This window comes from Coffea arabica, chromosome 2e (genome assembly GCF_036785885.1).
Source record: "Coffea arabica cultivar ET-39 chromosome 2e, Coffea Arabica ET-39 HiFi, whole genome shotgun sequence".
In the NCBI taxonomy this organism is placed as follows: domain Eukaryota; kingdom Viridiplantae; phylum Streptophyta; class Magnoliopsida; order Gentianales; family Rubiaceae; genus Coffea; species Coffea arabica.
In genome coordinates, this window is record NC_092313.1 from 23,502,295 (window position 1) to 23,519,918 (window position 17,624).

The 17,624-nt window shown below is 35.9% G+C and overlaps 1 protein-coding gene across 2 annotated transcripts; it reads left to right on the forward strand.

Moving 5' to 3' along the window:
- Positions 1-958: 958 nt before the first annotated feature.
- On the forward strand, positions 959-17,528 carry LOC113732017 (dol-P-Man:Man(7)GlcNAc(2)-PP-Dol alpha-1,6-mannosyltransferase-like). 2 transcript variants are annotated; one of them, XR_003458634.2, is made up of 20 exons: positions 959-1,115; positions 1,236-1,321; positions 1,513-1,554; positions 1,642-1,687; positions 2,445-2,531; positions 3,421-3,476; positions 4,765-4,882; positions 5,109-5,167; positions 7,007-7,078; positions 8,162-8,225; positions 8,368-8,471; positions 8,808-8,879; positions 10,455-10,541; positions 10,626-10,693; positions 11,693-11,761; positions 11,839-11,921; positions 12,040-12,127; positions 12,211-12,328; positions 13,651-13,750; positions 14,962-14,984. XR_003458634.2 is itself a non-coding variant. In XM_027257600.2 (20 exons), exons 1-20 carry the CDS (start codon positions 1,079-1,081, stop codon positions 15,881-15,883), a joined length of 1,488 nt encoding a protein of 495 aa, XP_027113401.2. In that variant the 5' UTR covers positions 959-1,078; the 3' UTR covers positions 15,884-17,528. The 2 variants fall into 2 exon arrangements, 1 of the variants encoding a protein (XP_027113401.2); XM_027257600.2 differs by lacking the exons at positions 12,040-12,127; positions 12,211-12,328 and adding exons at positions 15,614-15,707; positions 15,806-17,528 and having other exon boundaries at positions 14,962-15,027.
- The last annotated feature ends 96 nt before the right edge of the window (positions 17,529-17,624 follow it).

A 17,624-nucleotide genomic window follows, 5' to 3' on the forward strand; every position in this document is an offset into this window, starting at 1 on the left:
ATTCTTTTGGGTTATTCGTTGAATCGGATTGGACGCATGACTGGATCGCAGTTCGATTGGTCGAACCGACTGATCAGGTCTGATTTTCAAAACACTGGTTTAGGAGGAGAAGAAGCAGAAGTTTCATTAATGCAAAATATGAGAGATGGAAAAGAAAGAAAAGGAACAAGAACCAATCTTGATGCTTGCCATTGAAGTTAACATACACCAACTATCATGGGTGTTGATAATACTTGTTTGTGTTCTAAACCAATTTCTTGAAGATTTTAACCAAAACTTAATCCATTACACTGTGCACGATTGTTTCCTAACCAGGAACCAAAAACCTGTTGATTTTGAGCCATAAAGCAGCGCAAATCACCATCTTAACTTTAGCTCATGGTCCTAGTCCCGACACGCGGGTTAATTCCTTCACCCAATATCAATTATGTCATGGGGATTATGGAAGGGCTCCCAATTTTCTGCGTACAATCTTGTAAATCCACCTCAACTTCTTGCCTATATCATTGATTTTTTATCACTTCATGCCCGTTTAAGTGATAATATGAAGAACTTCCTAGCTTATTTTTGCCATTTAGCATTTTTTTTATGCCATAATGACATGGTGAGGTATTAAATTGTCACTTGTAAAACTACCCAATTTTTTTAAAGATCATGCAAGATGCTAAACTTGTAAGTTTGTATTAAACGTAAATGTTGCAACTATATTATATTCACTTCAATCCATAAGCTTATGTCAAATCATGTGAGATAATAATAATAAAATAATCATGTGAGATACACATAATACTAATTTCCATGTTAAACATTAAAATAAAATTATACTTGTTATCTTAAATTGGAAGCATTTTTTTTCTTTTTTGCAGGGCTAAATTGAAATATTTTAACTTCAAAGGAGGCTAAATAAAAAGTTTTTGTTATTTGGGTGGGCCAAATTGAAATAACCCAAACAGGGACGGCACGTTTTCGCAAACTGCGTCTAGGCGACGCCGCATTGGCAGTTTGGCACGTTCAGGCGGAAGCGAACACTCTACTAAAAAAATAAGGACAGTCCACTTCCCTCTTGCACAGCACAACAATGGCTCCCAATTTGTCAAGATTCATGCAGCTTTACGGTAATTTCTGTCCTTCACTTACTACGTCTTTTTTCTTTTTCCTAATTAGTTATTTTCCTGAGTTCTAGGAGTATAATTTAAAATTGTCGCATAATTCGGAAAAATGTTGTTTGGATTTAGGGTATGATTTGCTGCTAGGTTCGATTGCGGTGTTTTATGTAGTCATGGCACCCTATACAAAAGTTGAAGAAAGCTTCAACATTCAGGTACATTTGTTGATTCTTCTAAAATTAATTTCTTGCAAGGTTTTTGGTTTCCGAGCTGAGTCCTATGTATTTGTTAATTTAGCTCTTTTTTTGTTATGGAAAAGTATGGAAAATTTTGGTCGTAGTGAATTTCTGTTGGGAATGGTTTAGATGTTATTTCATCGATTTTTTTTTTTTTTTGTTTCTCTCAGGCAATGCATGATATTTTATATCGCAGGCATCACATAGAAAAGGTATACTTTTTTATACTTGACTTTGCATTTAGTTGTTAATTTGTGAATTTCGGCATTGATGATTTGTGTTTTGTTTTGCGATAACAGTATGATCATTTGGAATTCCCCGGAGTAGTTCCGCGAACTTTTATTGGTGAGTCTTAGTTTCATTCTCGACTTGGATGCTCAATTTAGTTTTTACTACAACGTGATAAATAATCTAGTTGAATGGAATTGATCATTTTTTATTTGAATTCAGAAACACTGAATTGTTGTCATTCTTGTGTCTTGACTCTTGCTTTGTGAAACAGACATTTATACCCGTTGCTCAGGCCTTTCTTTTGTGACTTTATGTAGTAAATTTTTTTCAGCCTACAACACATTGAATGACTTAAGTGCCTACAACACATTTATACTCGTTGCTCAGGCATTTTTTTCTGTCTACGGGAAAAGCAGGCTGGGAAGTTTAAGTGCCATAGGTGGCCCAGGAATTTAATGATCGGAGTGCAGTATTCTAATTGGATATTGGAGTTTAAACTACTAGCTCAATTTTAATTGGCTTATAATGAATTCTCCAAGTTCATTTCTGATCTAAAACTCTCAAGATACTTGATGTTGCAGATAAAAGGAGGCATCATAAACTTTTTTACTATAAACGTTGCTGTTTCTCTTAGGTGCAGTTAGGCAATGTAGGAATCCACTGATGTAAAAGCTACTAACACTATCTAATGCATTATTTATCTTTCCCGTTGAATATCATGATCGCATGTTGAGATCCTTGTTTCTGTGTGACTGTGAAATTGGCTCACTAAGTCATGATAAAAATATTGCCATGGTAACTGAGTTTTCATGGAGAAAATTTACTGATGATTATGACAATCCAACTTGCGCTTATTTTTTTTTTTTGGTAGGTGCTTTCCTTGTATCAGTTTTGGCCTCTCCGGTTGTCCTAGCAATGAATTTGATGCACTTGCCTAAAGTTTATAGTCTTTATGCAGGTGAGATCATACTTCTACATGATTTTATGGTGTTGCATAGTGCTGGGGTTTTCCCTCTTTTGATAAGGAGGAAAAATTTAAATGTCAACTTGCAACTTAAATTCTGGTTGCTTATCTTGTTTTTATTGTCTATAATTACATAAATGTTCCTCTTGGTGTACTTGAACAAGTTATGTGGAGATTCTTTGACTAATTCCTGTTCCATATATGTGAATTTTGCATTTGTTTTCATCGTTGACTGGTAGTTATATGTGCTTAAAAGTGAAAACTCTGGTTTACCCATGTAATCTAGGTTCCTATTACGATTAGGTTAAATAGTTGGCCTAACCCCTACTTGGACGAGATTTAATTTAGTTTAGAGGTTGGGTCACTGAAAAAGTTTTTAGTTTCTGGTTGTTGATTGAGGTGCTAAGTTGGTGACTTGGGACTGTTCGATACAAATTTTGGGAAAAGGAGTAGTACTAGTTGATAGAAACACTTGATGTACAACTCTTTAAGTATGCTGCATTGGTTTCTGAAGTATTCAGCTAAATGTTTGAACATATTTTCACGAGCATGAAACTTATAGAGCCTATTAATGCTTGCAAAAGCTGAATTCATTTACCTGGCAATCTGGCATGGTTTTTGGTGAATAATTTCTGTCCAATACATAACTGATTTGTAATCATGATGTATTCATTCTACTTGAAAGGATAAAATGTAATATAACAAAACCATTGGAAGAGATTCTGAGTTACATCTGGTGCAAAATTTGGGCGATCTTGTACATTTAACTCTATTTCCAATTTTATATCTGTATGGTTCCTATATCTTTTTCTTCATATCGTTTACAATTTTGTTTCTTAAGCATTGTATCTTTCTAATTCCTTTTTTTGGGTTTCTTCTCTAGTTCGTCTAGTGTTGAGTTTCCTCATGCTGTGCACGCTTCGATTTTTTCGCATTCAGGTATGTGTTTTATTCTATCTTTCTATTTTCTAGTTTTTAGGATTAGGTCCTATCCTTCACATTGTTACTTTAAAGTTGGAAGACATGGTAAAGGATATATCAATTGACTTACTTTATCCTGATTCGAGGAGCACAGATAACTTAAAAATAAAGTTTTTAATGACAATCAATCCCTTGCTCACAACATGGTGCTAATATCAAATTGTTAAAACAGCAGACTTGTCTAAGGATCCCTGGTTCCTTCTTGTTCTTCTACAGTATCTTTTAGTTCTTTGATAGCCAACTCTTTATGGACAATGCTTCAGCCTTCCTTTCATGAAAAGATAGATGATTATGTGGATCCTGGTCTGTTTAGCTAATGCACATCACTTTAAGTGCATCAACATGGTTCAACTTGGCTTGGAATTGGGGTGATAATGTCTGCTGAAAACTTCTGAGCCAAACTGCATCCTGCACTCTGGGTAGGTTGGTGTTGACTTGATGACCAATAGTGTGCTGTAATGAGTTATAGTCATCTAGGATCTGCTTACATGGTAAGAATTGGTAAGGAAAGAAAAGATTTGGAAATAGACATGTCACATCTTTTACACAAGTAATTAATGAACAAGTAGAAGAGAGGATCAAACTTGTTTTTCAGAAAGCCTAAATGTGGTGATAAAAGGTGAAAGCAAAGTGCAACACTCAATGAAACCTCATAGAAGTTTGATAATTTCAGTCTTATTTTTTCCCCTACCTTTTCATACTAAAGGATAAGTTCCTTCCTCTCTCATGTGTTGACATACAATAGAGAAGACAAAATTGTTATCTCTCTCTCTCTCTCATCATATTTTTTTCCTTTCTCTTCTGCTCCCTTAAAGTTCCTAACATAGTGTTAGGGCTGGAGAGGAGAAGACTATAACTGAAACTAGGACTGAGTTGTTTGTGGAAGATGAAGTATGAACTAATAGTGGGAGAAGAGTTAGTGAATCAGTCACTTTAATATGCCGAGTTTGTTTGGAAGGTTTCGATTTGTTCATTGTTTATTAACAAAATTTGAATTTCATTGCAACCATAATCTGAAAGTTTTTGTCTTTAATCTCAAAAGACTTGATTGTTATGTGTTGTACCTGGTGCTATGTTTGGTTCTTTTTGTCCTATCTTGTCGGTCGTGGAGATATCTGATGCTTGCAGGCAAAGTAACTTAATGTCATCCTACCAGCATCCTGTCTGCTTAGATAATGTTATTCCATGATGTTATCTTTTGTTGGTGATATTTGGTTATTAATACTGTATAATCTATATTGAACAGATCAGAAAGAAGTTTGGGTATCAGGTTGAAGCCTTCTTTTCGATATTGACTGCTGTCCAGTTCCACATGTTGTTTTACTGCTCACGTCCTCTTCCTAATATACTGGCATTTGGTTTGGGTAATTACGTTAATGCAGACCCACCCCTGGCTTGTTTTTCATAATGAGAGAGTTTGGGAATGCCACCTGGACCTAACCGGTTACATTGTTTTAATACTTTTTCAAATGCTTTGTATTTGAAGGATCCTCAGGAGGGCTATTTAAATCATTTTTAGCCTTATTCTGAAATATTTGACTGCAGACAAGACATTTATGTGGCTGATCTTCCCTTTGTCTATTTCCTCAGCTAATTTGGCATATGGTTTCTGGGTGAAAGGGAGTTTTTATGCAGCATTAAGATGCCTGGTATGTGTTTCTTCACAATAGAAGTTCTGTTGCATGCTGCTGGTCTTCTGCTGTTTAATCTGATTAATTAAGCTTGTGGATTTTTCTGGAGATATTCCTAAATAGTTTTTCCAATATGTGCTTCATATGATGTGTGTATCTGAAATATATCATTTCTTTTTTCAAAGTCAATGGCTTTTAGCTCACTTAATGAGGGCATGTGGACATGCCATGAAAATCTTGTGAGATTTATTCTCTGGATGTCCAGGTTATTATACTTTGTTTTCTTGGCACATTTTGAGTTCATTAATGCTTGTTCAACACTAAGACTTCTCAGTATTTGTCATTTACTTTTTCTAGTGTTACCCAATTCACTTTAGATGAATGAGACATATTCGTCTACTGTGGTTCATCTTAATGTCGAGAATAGGCTAATTGAGTGGAAGAAATGTAGCTTGTGAAAGTACTGCCGAGGTTAACAACTATCATGCTTAGGCACATGATATGGACTCATAGGAAACACAGTCGTTTACTATTTAAGTACTACTTTAACTTGACCTTCATCATAGACCAGGGTGTTCCCTTGTCTTGATTGGACCTTCTTCATATATCAATGTGTTCCCTTGTCTCTGTTACATTTTGTAGTATATTTTGACTGTTAGATCATGCAAATGGCAATTTTTGAATAGATGTTTGAGATATATGAGGAGGCAAACAGTGTTAAGCAAGATGCTACCTGGCATATGTAAAGTTCCTTTTCTGGAGAAGAGTTATTTGATATTTTTGTCTGCCAGCTAGGTGTGCTGTTGGCATTTTCATATTATTTGAAGCTTACATGAAAAGTTGGGCGTTTAGCAGTTTACTTTTTCTTTTATGTGTTTTTTTTTCCTTTTTTTTGTGTCTCTGTGTGTTTTTTTGGGTGGGGGGGGGGGCGCTGCGTAGGTTCAAATAGTGTTCTTTAGCAACATACCAAGTAGTTTAGTTCTGTATAATACATTAGATGCTGTATAACTGGCATCTTGCCTTAGCTATTTGAAGCCAATTGTTGTGGACTTAAGGTTTTGCTGTGTCAATGCACTGCCACTGGAGTTACAGTTATTTTATAATAGCCAGTGTTCAAATGAATTGCTGTGCTGGATTAAGTCCTACATGGGGCTTTGAGAAGCTACCTCTAGAGACTTTAAGAATCATTTCTTAAAAGTTCATCTTCTGCGGTCCTGGCCTCATACTTAATGGGTTGACCTCCTACTGAGGATGTTTTGACTTTAGTGGAGGTGACTGTAATGCAAAGTATTCTGGTTTTCCATATTGGATTCTCTGGAAATATTTGATAGGTTTGTAAATCTCTAAGTAAAGTACTAATAACTTCACTGAAACATTTTGGCAAGTGGCTTGGGCTCCAAAAGAAGGTGGGTCACATTTATGCTTGCTGTGGTATATTTTCATAGATGCCAGTGAAGGGTTTGCAATAAGGATTAAAAGGCAATGTTTGTATACCTTAAGTTGAATTTCCTTGGGATTCGACATTTTCTATATTGGCACTTCCCAATTCACTAATAGGACTACCATTTTTGTCATACTTCTTAAAATTGCTCTTCTTTCATTGTTTTCCTTTCTACTGCTTTTTTCTTTGTTTATTCTTCCATTTCATGTCTAATCACAAGGCAAACCTGACAACTTTTTTGTTGCTAGCTTGCACCAATTAATATCTATAGCTTTTATACTAATGAGAAACCATAAACAAATATGGCCAACTCTCTCTCTCTCTCTCTCTCTCTCTCTCTTAAATTTTTTTCCATTTCATTTCTTGTGGAGCTATTATGTGTTTGTAGGTTATAGAATTCTATTTTCTGATGTCAGATATTTGCTACAATCATCTTCAGATGTGATATGCTCTTACTTATTTCTCCACTTGGCCTGGAGCTACTGCTGGTAAGCATTGTGCCTTTGCATACATTTGGTGTTGTCTTTTTAGACCTTTTTTTTTTCATATATACATTTTCCTGCATGGTTTTTGCCTTTTTAGATCTATTTATTTCTATATTTTGCTTTCCTGTGAGGTTGATTGTTCACCATTGAAGGATATGCACAGGAAACCCATAACTGCATGTTCCAAATCATCTTTTTGCATGGATTATGAACTATTACTTTATAATGGGTGATTTTTGGAACATAAAAGTGTCAAAATATCCAATAACGCAAAAAGATTATTGTGTATTGATTTGCTATAGTGATCAAGTTTAACTACTTCATTGCTGATCCTCAATGGAATGAGAATTTGGAAAAATGAAAAATCCAGTTGTTCCAAGTACTATTTATGTTTGATTTATTCATTTTGCTCTTATCCTCTGATTAGGCCCCAATATGACCTGCAGAAGCACCTTGGACAAACTCCACTGAGCTCATGTTAAGCTTCACTTAACAACATCTAATGGAAACTACATATCTTAATTCACAAAACCTTGAAGAAGATACCTCTGTTGACCACTTTTTACCTGCCATTCTTGTTATCACTATTCAGTATTTTAGTTCTTGTCTGTAATTAGTGAATTCTGAAGTTGTGTTGAGCTATGACTCTAGTTTGTGGTATCTATGCTTTATCACTGCTGCAACTCGGTATCAACATATTCTGTGGACATGCTTTGTGTTATCTATTGCTAAATATGCATATAATTGACAATATAAGGTGTTTTTAGGATAATGAGGTTTTTAAATGCATTTAGTGCTTTGCACTTATAATTGTAAGTAGTCCAATGGCCTAAAACATCTATTGAGTTGAGATATGTTATTTAAATGAAATTCGATTTTTTTTATTAATTGCATAACTGTACTTCACATAATTGACACTAGGTGTTGTAAAAGGTAAGGAGAACAAGTTTGTACTTCACACAATTGAGTTGAGACACGTTATTCGATGATTTGTTTGCTTCCTAATGCGTTTGAGAGCAGTGTCTTTACTGTGCTTTTATTGTCTCAATAATATATCATTCTTTTGTTTGGCTATATCAAATGCAGTCAAAATCAATTTCTTTGTGGAAGGCAATAAGGACCTGCATCGCAGCTACTTTGTTCTGCATAGGTAGTGTTGTACTTTTAATCAATATTTTTATTAATGTAACAAAATTCAGAAATCTTTCTGTTGTTTATACTGGTTATGATTGCCATGTAGTCATTCTATTAGTATATTGACTGGAATACATGACATGCTGTCTGCATTACAGGTCTTACAGTATTGGTTGATTCAGTAATGTGGAGGAGGTGGTTGTGGCCTGAGCTAGAAGTTTTCTGGTTCAACTCCGTCTTAAATCGGAGTTCTGAATGGGGTGTATCCTTCATTACAATATTTCCAAAAATTATGGTTAATCTTATGCAATGCATTGTTCAACTTTATCATTGAAGTGAATAGATCCTTGTTCTTTCATCTTGTACAAAGTTCTATATTGCTTTTGTTTTATTTATGTATCTATAAAGGTCCCAATAATTTGTCTGTCATATGACAAAAACATTCATCTTGTCTTATAAGTATGCACATATGCCTTGGTATCTTGTATCTTAAATCCTACTGTTCCATAACAATGGAGATTACCAAACAGCATCAAGTTACATTTTGAAATGCGGAGCATATAAATGGTAAATCGTCCTTAATACTTCTTTTCTCCAGATACATCCTATTCACTGGTACTTTACTTCAGCCCTTCCGCGTTCCTTGCTTGTTGCATATCCACTCTTTCTGGTTAGTGGAAGCTTATATTAGGTCAAACTCCCCATGCCTTGCTTGTTGCATATTACTTTTTCTGGTAGATGTTAAAGTTTTTGTGAAGTTAATCTCACTAAAAATTGAGAGGTCAAATTATTATTTAATTTTCTTTTGGGTGGACCCTGGCCGACTAAACTGGGAATGCAACAACAATGATGGAGATATTGGAGGATGGATTGAGTCAATGACCTACATATTTCATTGATTGCTTTGTTGGATGGACTCCTTGTCCAAGTCAACTGTGTTAACATGATATGTTATCATTGCTGGTAGAGCATGTGTAAATCTGGTCAAACAGAGGTTTTTGACCTTTGGTTCATTAAATAATCAGTTTTACAATACCTAGTACGATATTGAATTGCAGACATATAAAGGTTTGTCCTGTGAGTTTATCAATTTTTTTTTCCTTTTAATGTTTCTACCATTCTTTGACTCAAGGGAAAGCGGAAAGTACTGAAAAAGAAAGGGATAATAACTAGTCTCTTTGGTTCACTGCTAAAGTTTTAAAAGAAATTAGTTAGTTTTTTATAGTTCTTAGCATTCTAGGTTCAATAAAATCTTTTTCCTGCAAAATTTTGTAAATTTTGTAGGATACAGAATGCAGGAATCTGAACTTCCCTGCAAAACAAATATACTCAAAAGATTAAATAGCTTCAATGCCTGAAGACCACCTAAATAAGTTACATTACTCTTGATGAGCATGCTTTCAGCGTGAGAGCATACTGACAGATGAAAAATCTGAGAAAAAAGAAGGAAGATCTGTTTGAGGTATTTGGTCGGAAGTAGGAGAAAGAAAACCACAAACACTGGCTACAAAATGGGGAGGATTCTAGGATGTTTAGGAGAGTGCTGTCCACCTGGTGGAATTGTGTTGAGTGGTGCCTAACTTGGTTAAGAATCTGCTTACTCTATTTGGCAAATCATCCTTGAAAGTTGTGGAATGTGGAGAGAAACTGCAGAGCTTTTGATGTTCTGGAATGATTGCATCAGTGTAATGCCAATCATTCAAATTCCGCTTATGTGGAGGATTATCCTAATGGTCAACTCTGGTGAAGTTCTTGGAGCATGTTTATTACTTTGAAAGGCATAAAAACCTCTTAACACATTATTTTACTTGTTAAAAAAAAATTGCTACCTTAATTTTGAGGTTTTGATAAGTGAGGTGCGGCATTGATGCTTATGTGTTCTGATGCGTTAGTTCTTGTGTTTACCCAGAAAACTAGAAGAAAAAATCCATGTATAGTTGTCTTATGATGTTCATCTCAAAAGTTCTATGCTCGTTGGTTAGACTTCTCTTTTCTCGTATTTCCTTTTCTGGGTCTGGGTTTAGGTTTTGGGTCTGGAATGCATTTGGCCCATCCTGGGGACTTCAAAGGCAGGAGTTCATGTACTAGGTCTGTCTTTTGGTGATCAGGTGGGGTATCTTGAGTTGGTCGTTAGCAAAATAATGTGGTGAACATTGCCACAATGAACCAATGCTTTAGGATATCAGAGTCTTAAAATTGTTGAACACATAAATTCCTGCATTTTACTTGGCATTCTGTCTTGCAGCTTGGAGCTTTTCTTGATAGAAGGGTTCTCTTCTATGTTCTTCCTGTTCTCTCATTTGTTATACTCTATTCAAAGCTTCCACACAAGGTATCACCTATTGACTTTGTTATCAGGTGTTTACTTGATCAACACTTTTGGTACCTACTAACATGAATGATCTCATTGTGGCAGGAACTGCGGTTCATTATTAGTTCCCTTCCTATCTTTAATATGGCAGCAGCAGTTGCAGCTAGCAGAATGTACGTAGTTTTTCTTTGTTCTTATCATTTTCTCTGCAAACATGCTTCTGCAAAATCTATATGTTGTAAGATTTTCAAAAATCCAATGAAACTTGTACTGTGAAGTTCCTGAGGATTGGGGTTTCCACTATTGAGCTTGGACTCTGGACTGTGTATGCAAATTTTGAGTTGTGGATATGGATGTGGATATTCTGGGCAGTTATTGGATTTTTATTGGTACTAAATGTGAAAATCTTTCAAGGACATGGTATACATACTCTTTTTTTTTGTTTATTTTTTTGTATTCTCTCAGACTGATGGCTTTTCTTCTCACGTGTTGGTCTTTAGTTTGTAATTCAAGATGGAATTTGCTTGCTAATTCTAAGGACTTGAATTTTAGTCATTTTGTGGGTAGTTATCACATTTTTTCCCCATCCTGTCGTGTGATACTGAGTGGTTCGTTGGTTCAATGGAATCTAGGTGATGCTTAGAATTCATTAGTGGCACAAATGACATTAGTGTTCATAGCTTTCCTTTCCTGGAGTGAATATGTTGCGCCCCCAGAACTTATGAGATCACATCTTCACAGGAGAGCCTTTCTGCCCAATTTCCTGTTTGAGGAGTACGTATCACACATGGAAGGTCTGTAGAAAGCTGTAATATGTTCCCCCTTCGTGTCTATGGTCTCACAACTAGTATTTAGATGCAAAAACCCTTCAATGATGGTTTATTCAGGTGATTGTCAAACTATTAGTATTGAGGAGTCATCTGAAAGGTATTTACCAATACTTTTTAAGTTCCTGTTTGAGATCAGTTACAATGCATAAGATGCCTGTAGCTTCTTACTTGGAAATTTTCTGCCCCCATAATTAACCAACTTTGGAAGTTGGAGTTGACTTTACGGTTACACTTACTTATTCTTTTGCACATTTTAAAAATATATGGTGTCTTTTTCATTTTTCAATGATTCTGTAGTATATTTTTGTTCCTTGCCTTAAAGTTGTTGATACTTTTCTGTAGATACAACAATAGAAAGAAGGGCTTGTGGAGATATCTTAATATTGCTATGCTGGGATCAATTTTGATTAGGTATTACCTTGACTAACCTTGTTTAAATGGTATACAATGAATTATTTGCCTTAGTCATGCTCATCATTGTATTGTAGTCTAGGGTGCACGACCATGATTTTTATGGCGTCCTACGATAACTATCCCAGTGGCTATGCTCTAAATGTTTTGCACAGAACTGGTTAGCTCTCTCTCTCTCTCTCTCAACATTAAGATAAAAGCTTACTGAGAGCTTTCCATTTCTTTCTTTGAGTTAATCTTCTGTGTGCTGACTGCTTGATTTATGACTGCTTTTGGAGATTCCTCATTGCTTTTACCAACTTATTGGGATTGCATCTCAGTTTTTATGGTTTGAAAACCACGAAGAAATAAGGACTTTAGTCTAAGGTATAAACTAAAAAATTTACTCCACTTTTTGGCCTTTCAGTTTCTATTCAATCATGACTTTGGTACTCCTCACCTTTATGCAGTTTCATGTATTCCAGCTCTCTAATCAAGATTCCTGCTCTTTGCCTCCCTACCACTCTCTCGCCTTGCCCGCATCTAGAAATCCTTTTACATTTTTATCAATTGGCTATTCGTTTTCAGGTGATGTCTCACCAGATCCTTGTTATTGCTGTTTCTAAGTGTACCTCTTTAAGATGCCTTCATGGAAGGCACTATGCAAGATTGCTTGTGAGCTCTAGTAGGGACCTTAGGTTATTTGTATGAACTGTTAAAACTTGTCAGGAGATATTTGGTGTTAGATTATTATTCAGTATAGAGAAGTAGAGTTTTGTCTAAGCTGCTTGAGTGCTTAGCAGATAACTAAGACTTTGACGTCTCCTCTCAAAGATGTGATAAAGTGAGAAACTTTTCAACGCTTTTCTCATTATATTGGTAGGAAAAATTGAGCAATTCCTGCTATAACTGTCCCAGAACGTCTCAACATTTCAATCCTATGCAGGGCTTCTATGTGTGGACTACCTTAAAGGCAGAGCATTGCATAGTGCTTTAAAATTTATGCTGAAGATACTATATCTTTGAGCTTCTAAGTTCTATATTTGGACTGTCCAATATAGACTATTATCACCTGCATGAGTATGGGATTAAGGGACTTTTACAGATCTGATTGCGATGCCTGCTTGGAGTCATTTAAACAGTCCTGTTAATGAGGAATTAATTTTTGAATTCTGAGTTAAGTTATTGCCTCCCATTTAGAAACTTCATTGTATGAGTGGATGCAAATATATTGATGAGTTGAAAATATGTGACGTTCAAACTTTGCAATAAGGTAGAATCTTTGGTGGTGTCTCAGGTTCTTTTGTTATTCAAGTAGTTGGAAAAAGTCAAGTACATTTTCCTAGTAAAACAACTTGAACATTAGTTTTATTATTATTTTTTTAATAATGAAGCAGGAAACACAATACAGTTTGTAGAGAACCAAAATATACACATTAGGGTGGATATTCTGTTCAGTCTATGAGGACTTCGAGTTCTAGATGGAAGTATCACATCTGTTGTCAAGTAGAAAGGTCCTGGAGCTGAAGTAGTGACTTTTTGCTTTTCCTTGTCCCTTCTTCAAAATTTGATCTAAGGATTTTTACTTCTGTGATTGCCATGGACATTACTTTAGTTAATAGTCTTCGTGAAGTTATCTTGGTTATATGACATTATATAGTCTATGCAGAATTAAAGCAAATTTAAAATAAAACAAGGAACGACTACCATTTACATTTTTCCAATTTATTTGGGAGAGTTTGCTAGTCTATTTATATGTCCAACTCACAAAATGGAATAAGTAGTTACTTTTTAGTGAGGCATGTGTGTATATGTCTTCTCTGCTGCTTCTTTTCTTGTACAAGTGTAGCATTTGAGCTTCCAGTTATTGAATTGCATATTCTTAATGGAAACTTGACATGCTTTTACAGGTCAGCTGACAAACAATTCAACTGAAGTGTGGGTTCATATTGACACCTTATCTGCAATGAATGGAATTTCACGATTTTGTGAAAATGACTATCCTTGGAGGTATGCTAACAATTTTTCTTTGATAAATGTTACAGTCATGATCTTGTTTAATTTGGAAGTCATGATCTTGTTTAATTCGGACATAGTAGGATGTCTACAAGAAATTATGGGAAGACAAGCATATTATGTATTGGAAAAGGTAATAATGAAAGACTAGCATATTAGGTAGTCCACAGTGTATTGGGTCTTTGCTTGCAATTTATGTTAAATAAGTTTTCCAGTTGGCTCTGTCATTTTGTTTGTGTGATGTCCTGTCATTTTGTGTCTGGTGTATGGTATTAGAAAAGATTTTTTCCAGGAACGCTTTTAAGGATTTTGAAGTGTTTATTTTTCCATTGTTGATGGATTACTTGGAAAAGTGAAGTGCAATTGCAGTTGACCCATAACTCTGTCAAGTAATGGCTCTACCAAAGGGATTCAATAGCATCTCAGTCAAGAAGGTCCACTGTTGTACCTCCTTGGTTTCCCTTCCCTTCCCTTCCCTTCAGATTTGGTAATTTTAGATGATAGTCAAAAAAGTTTATTACGGGTGATCTGGGGGTTTGGTGTAAGATTGTTTCTGAGGAAAAGGATACAAAGTGGCCCGCAAGAAAGATTTTTAGGTGAACAAGGGGTCAAGGAACATGGAGGAATGGGAGGTCTTCTGAAAATAATTGAGGTTTTTGCATCATGTTTTTAGACTATTATAGTGCCCATCTTTAGTGCATTGTCTTTTTCAGTAGTCTTTGTTTGAATTTGTACTTGAAGGAAGTTGTCACTGGATTTTCAGTCATTCCCTTCTACATTTCTTACCTTAGTCTTTTGTATCCTTCTGGCGTGAGGCAGGGAATGTGGGTTTGGGAGTTGGAGGTTATTTTTATGTTGATGTGTCTTGTCATTTAGTCACCTATCTCAGACTTCCTGTTCTTTGTTTGCCAATCCTAAAGAAGAGATGCATCATCTTAGTTGCTTTAAATTACAGGTGAAGAATGTGTTAAATAGTTGTTTTTTCCCCCTTGTTTGGCAAAAGATATTAATTTGCAGTTGCACTACTTTCACCGCCAGGTTTTGCGAATCAGAAAGCCTTGATATTGGATGAGCCTGAGTATATTCAATAAAATCCTAGAATCTTTTGCATTATAAAAACTTTGATTAGTCTTATCCCATGTGACTTGAGAATTTTCTGTTCTCTTGCGTACCTGACTTAGATATGCTACCATTATGTGATTTAGGTACTCAAAAGAAGAAGGGATTCTTCTGGATCAATTGCAGAAAAGAAATTTTACATATCTTGTGAAGTAAGCTTGTATTTTTTTTTTTTTTTTAATGTTTTTTTTAACACTTTAGGGTTCCTTTTGGCAAGACTGTGCATTTCTCTTTTTAACTTAATAATGTCAATTGGATTGTTTCACAAACTGAACAAAGGGATTAACATTCGAAATTTCTGATAGGGGGGTGTGTAAACTGTACTACAAATCGATGATAAGTTGTTATAAATGTTTATGTAGGACAGCCCATGTGATTTTGGCCTTTTAGAGTTGTTAACTTGTGAGAAAGCTTCAGTATGTGCTGGGATCATTTCTTGCTCATTTATTATAGGATCACATTTCTCTTATTGTATTCGTTACCCAATGAGGTTTTAATCATCAAGTTGAGCGCAAATGGAAGAATAGAGTTTGGGTTGTTGTGGTGCCTACTTGTATTGAATATGAATCCAGATCATTTTGTGTTTGCTAGCCAGATAATGTTGTTGATTTTGGAGGAATATTTGCTGGAGAATACATAATGGTTTTGTATAGAGGCCAATAGAGAACGACCAATCACTTTCGATAAATCCAATCAACTATTGATGCCATTTATGTACTCCGAATCTGTATTTTACAGTGAGCATTCCAACATTACTGGTTTCCGGTGTCTTTCTTCCATTCATGGATTCTCTACTGCAAAGCTTCGTATTGGCTTTCCTCCAATATTACTGGTAAGCTGCTGATGACTCAAATCCCGTTCTCCTTTCCTTCCTTCAAAATTCTGTCTCATTAATAGCATCTTTTTTCTTTTTTCTCCTAACACTTGCAGGCCAAGGAACCCAAGGTATATATTCACGGAAATGTTGAAAACAGCGAAATATTGGTAAGACAATGGCCAGGATGCTAAGATGTTGTCAGTGCTTAATCAAATTCTTCAGTGGCTTCATTTAGTTTAGCTCTTTCTATGGGTGGATGTGATCTGCTAAAAAAATCTTACTATTAAGCTATACAAGATGGTATAATATATTTTTAGAGAATTTCAGTTACTGTGGGCTTGAGGGACTTGTGGTGTAAAACTTGATTGCAATTCATGTCTAGGCAGAGGATAAAGAGAGATTAGAAGTTACTCATTCACAAAGTTTTGAATATTTCTTCATCATTTACCCCCTCTTAAAAAACAAAAAAAAATCGTTAAATTGAAGCTTCAAGATTTTCAACTACTTTGCATGCATAGATTCCCAGATTCAATGGCTATAATTTCGAATTTATGTTTTAAAATTCAAATACAACAAACTAATGTAATATTTCCCCGACCTCGAGGGACCAAAACTGTAATGTTTTTCCTAAAGTTGCATTGCATACTTCGCTCTTTTTCCAGTGGCCGGGTCTCGGCCGCAGGGGTCCTTTTCAACCTGTCTAATTCTCTTCCTTTCATACTTTGCTTTCATCGTTTGACGTGACAGCACCCAAAAAAAAAAAAAAAGGGCCAAGATTTTAAGTTTAGTGACAAAAAGAGTTACTCGTGATTTAAGAGATGACCGAGTCCAGCAGAAGACCAAAAACTCCTCACTATTAATTCCCCTCTGTAATAGTACCGGTGACTTGACTTAGTCCGTAGTACCGTTGACTTGACGAGTATATGCCGAACAAGTACATTGCATATAACTATAAGAGGGTGATCCTAATCGCACAATGACGGACAACTTGGAAAAATCATCAGAATTCCAGTCCTCTTTCGCCGGCTCTTCCCATCCCATGGCAAGTCCTGGTCCCATACAAAGACCATCCGTCGCTGCTCAGGCATCTGCCTCCATGCCTCAGAAAGATTCATCCATGGCTTCTCGAAAAGATCATGGATACAGCTTCAACCTCACCTGTCCTCTCGGCATCCCTCCTACTTCAGAAGCAGCAGCCATCAGAGTAATCAAAAACTTGGCCTTTTTCGGTTTATACTACATGCTGTTTGTGTATATCGTTCTCTTCATTGCTCTCATCCCAGAGCGCAAAGTCTCTCTTGTTTACTTGGTGGCTACCAAAGAAATAGCATTTCTTTACCTGCTTTTACTGCGGGCGCTGCCTAACTCCTTTGTCCTGCACAAGATGATCGACAAACGCTTCGGCTTGTTCCTGTTCTGCATCATCGCTGGGGTTTTGATGATCGTAACAAAAGCTGGCGTGCATCTCTTGATCACTTTAGTCTCCACAATTCCGGCCGTTTTGGTTCATGCAGCTTTATGGAAGGAGGACTTTCATTTATTAATCGGTGAAGAGAACAGCCCTGATGCTGAGGAGGACTTGGTTCCGCTTGTGCAAAACAAAAGTGCCGGCGATGCAGCTGATGAGTCTCCGAGCTTAGTATGAGTTTGTATTATTTTGTATTTTGGAAAGAAATATTTTAAGGATTTTTGATGTTTGATGTCATGATTGATTTGGGGGGTTTTGGTTTGTGGACGTGTGGTAGGTGGGAATTGAGAGCCAGCAATTTTCCCTTGTCAAACCCGAATAAATTATAATTGAATGAATATAGAAGACGATATGAGGATTATACCACATTTGTGACATCTTATACCTTGTTTTTTTTTTTTTTGTCACACTCTTGTTTTTACACGTATGATATATCACATTGTAGAATTTCTCAGAAGATATGT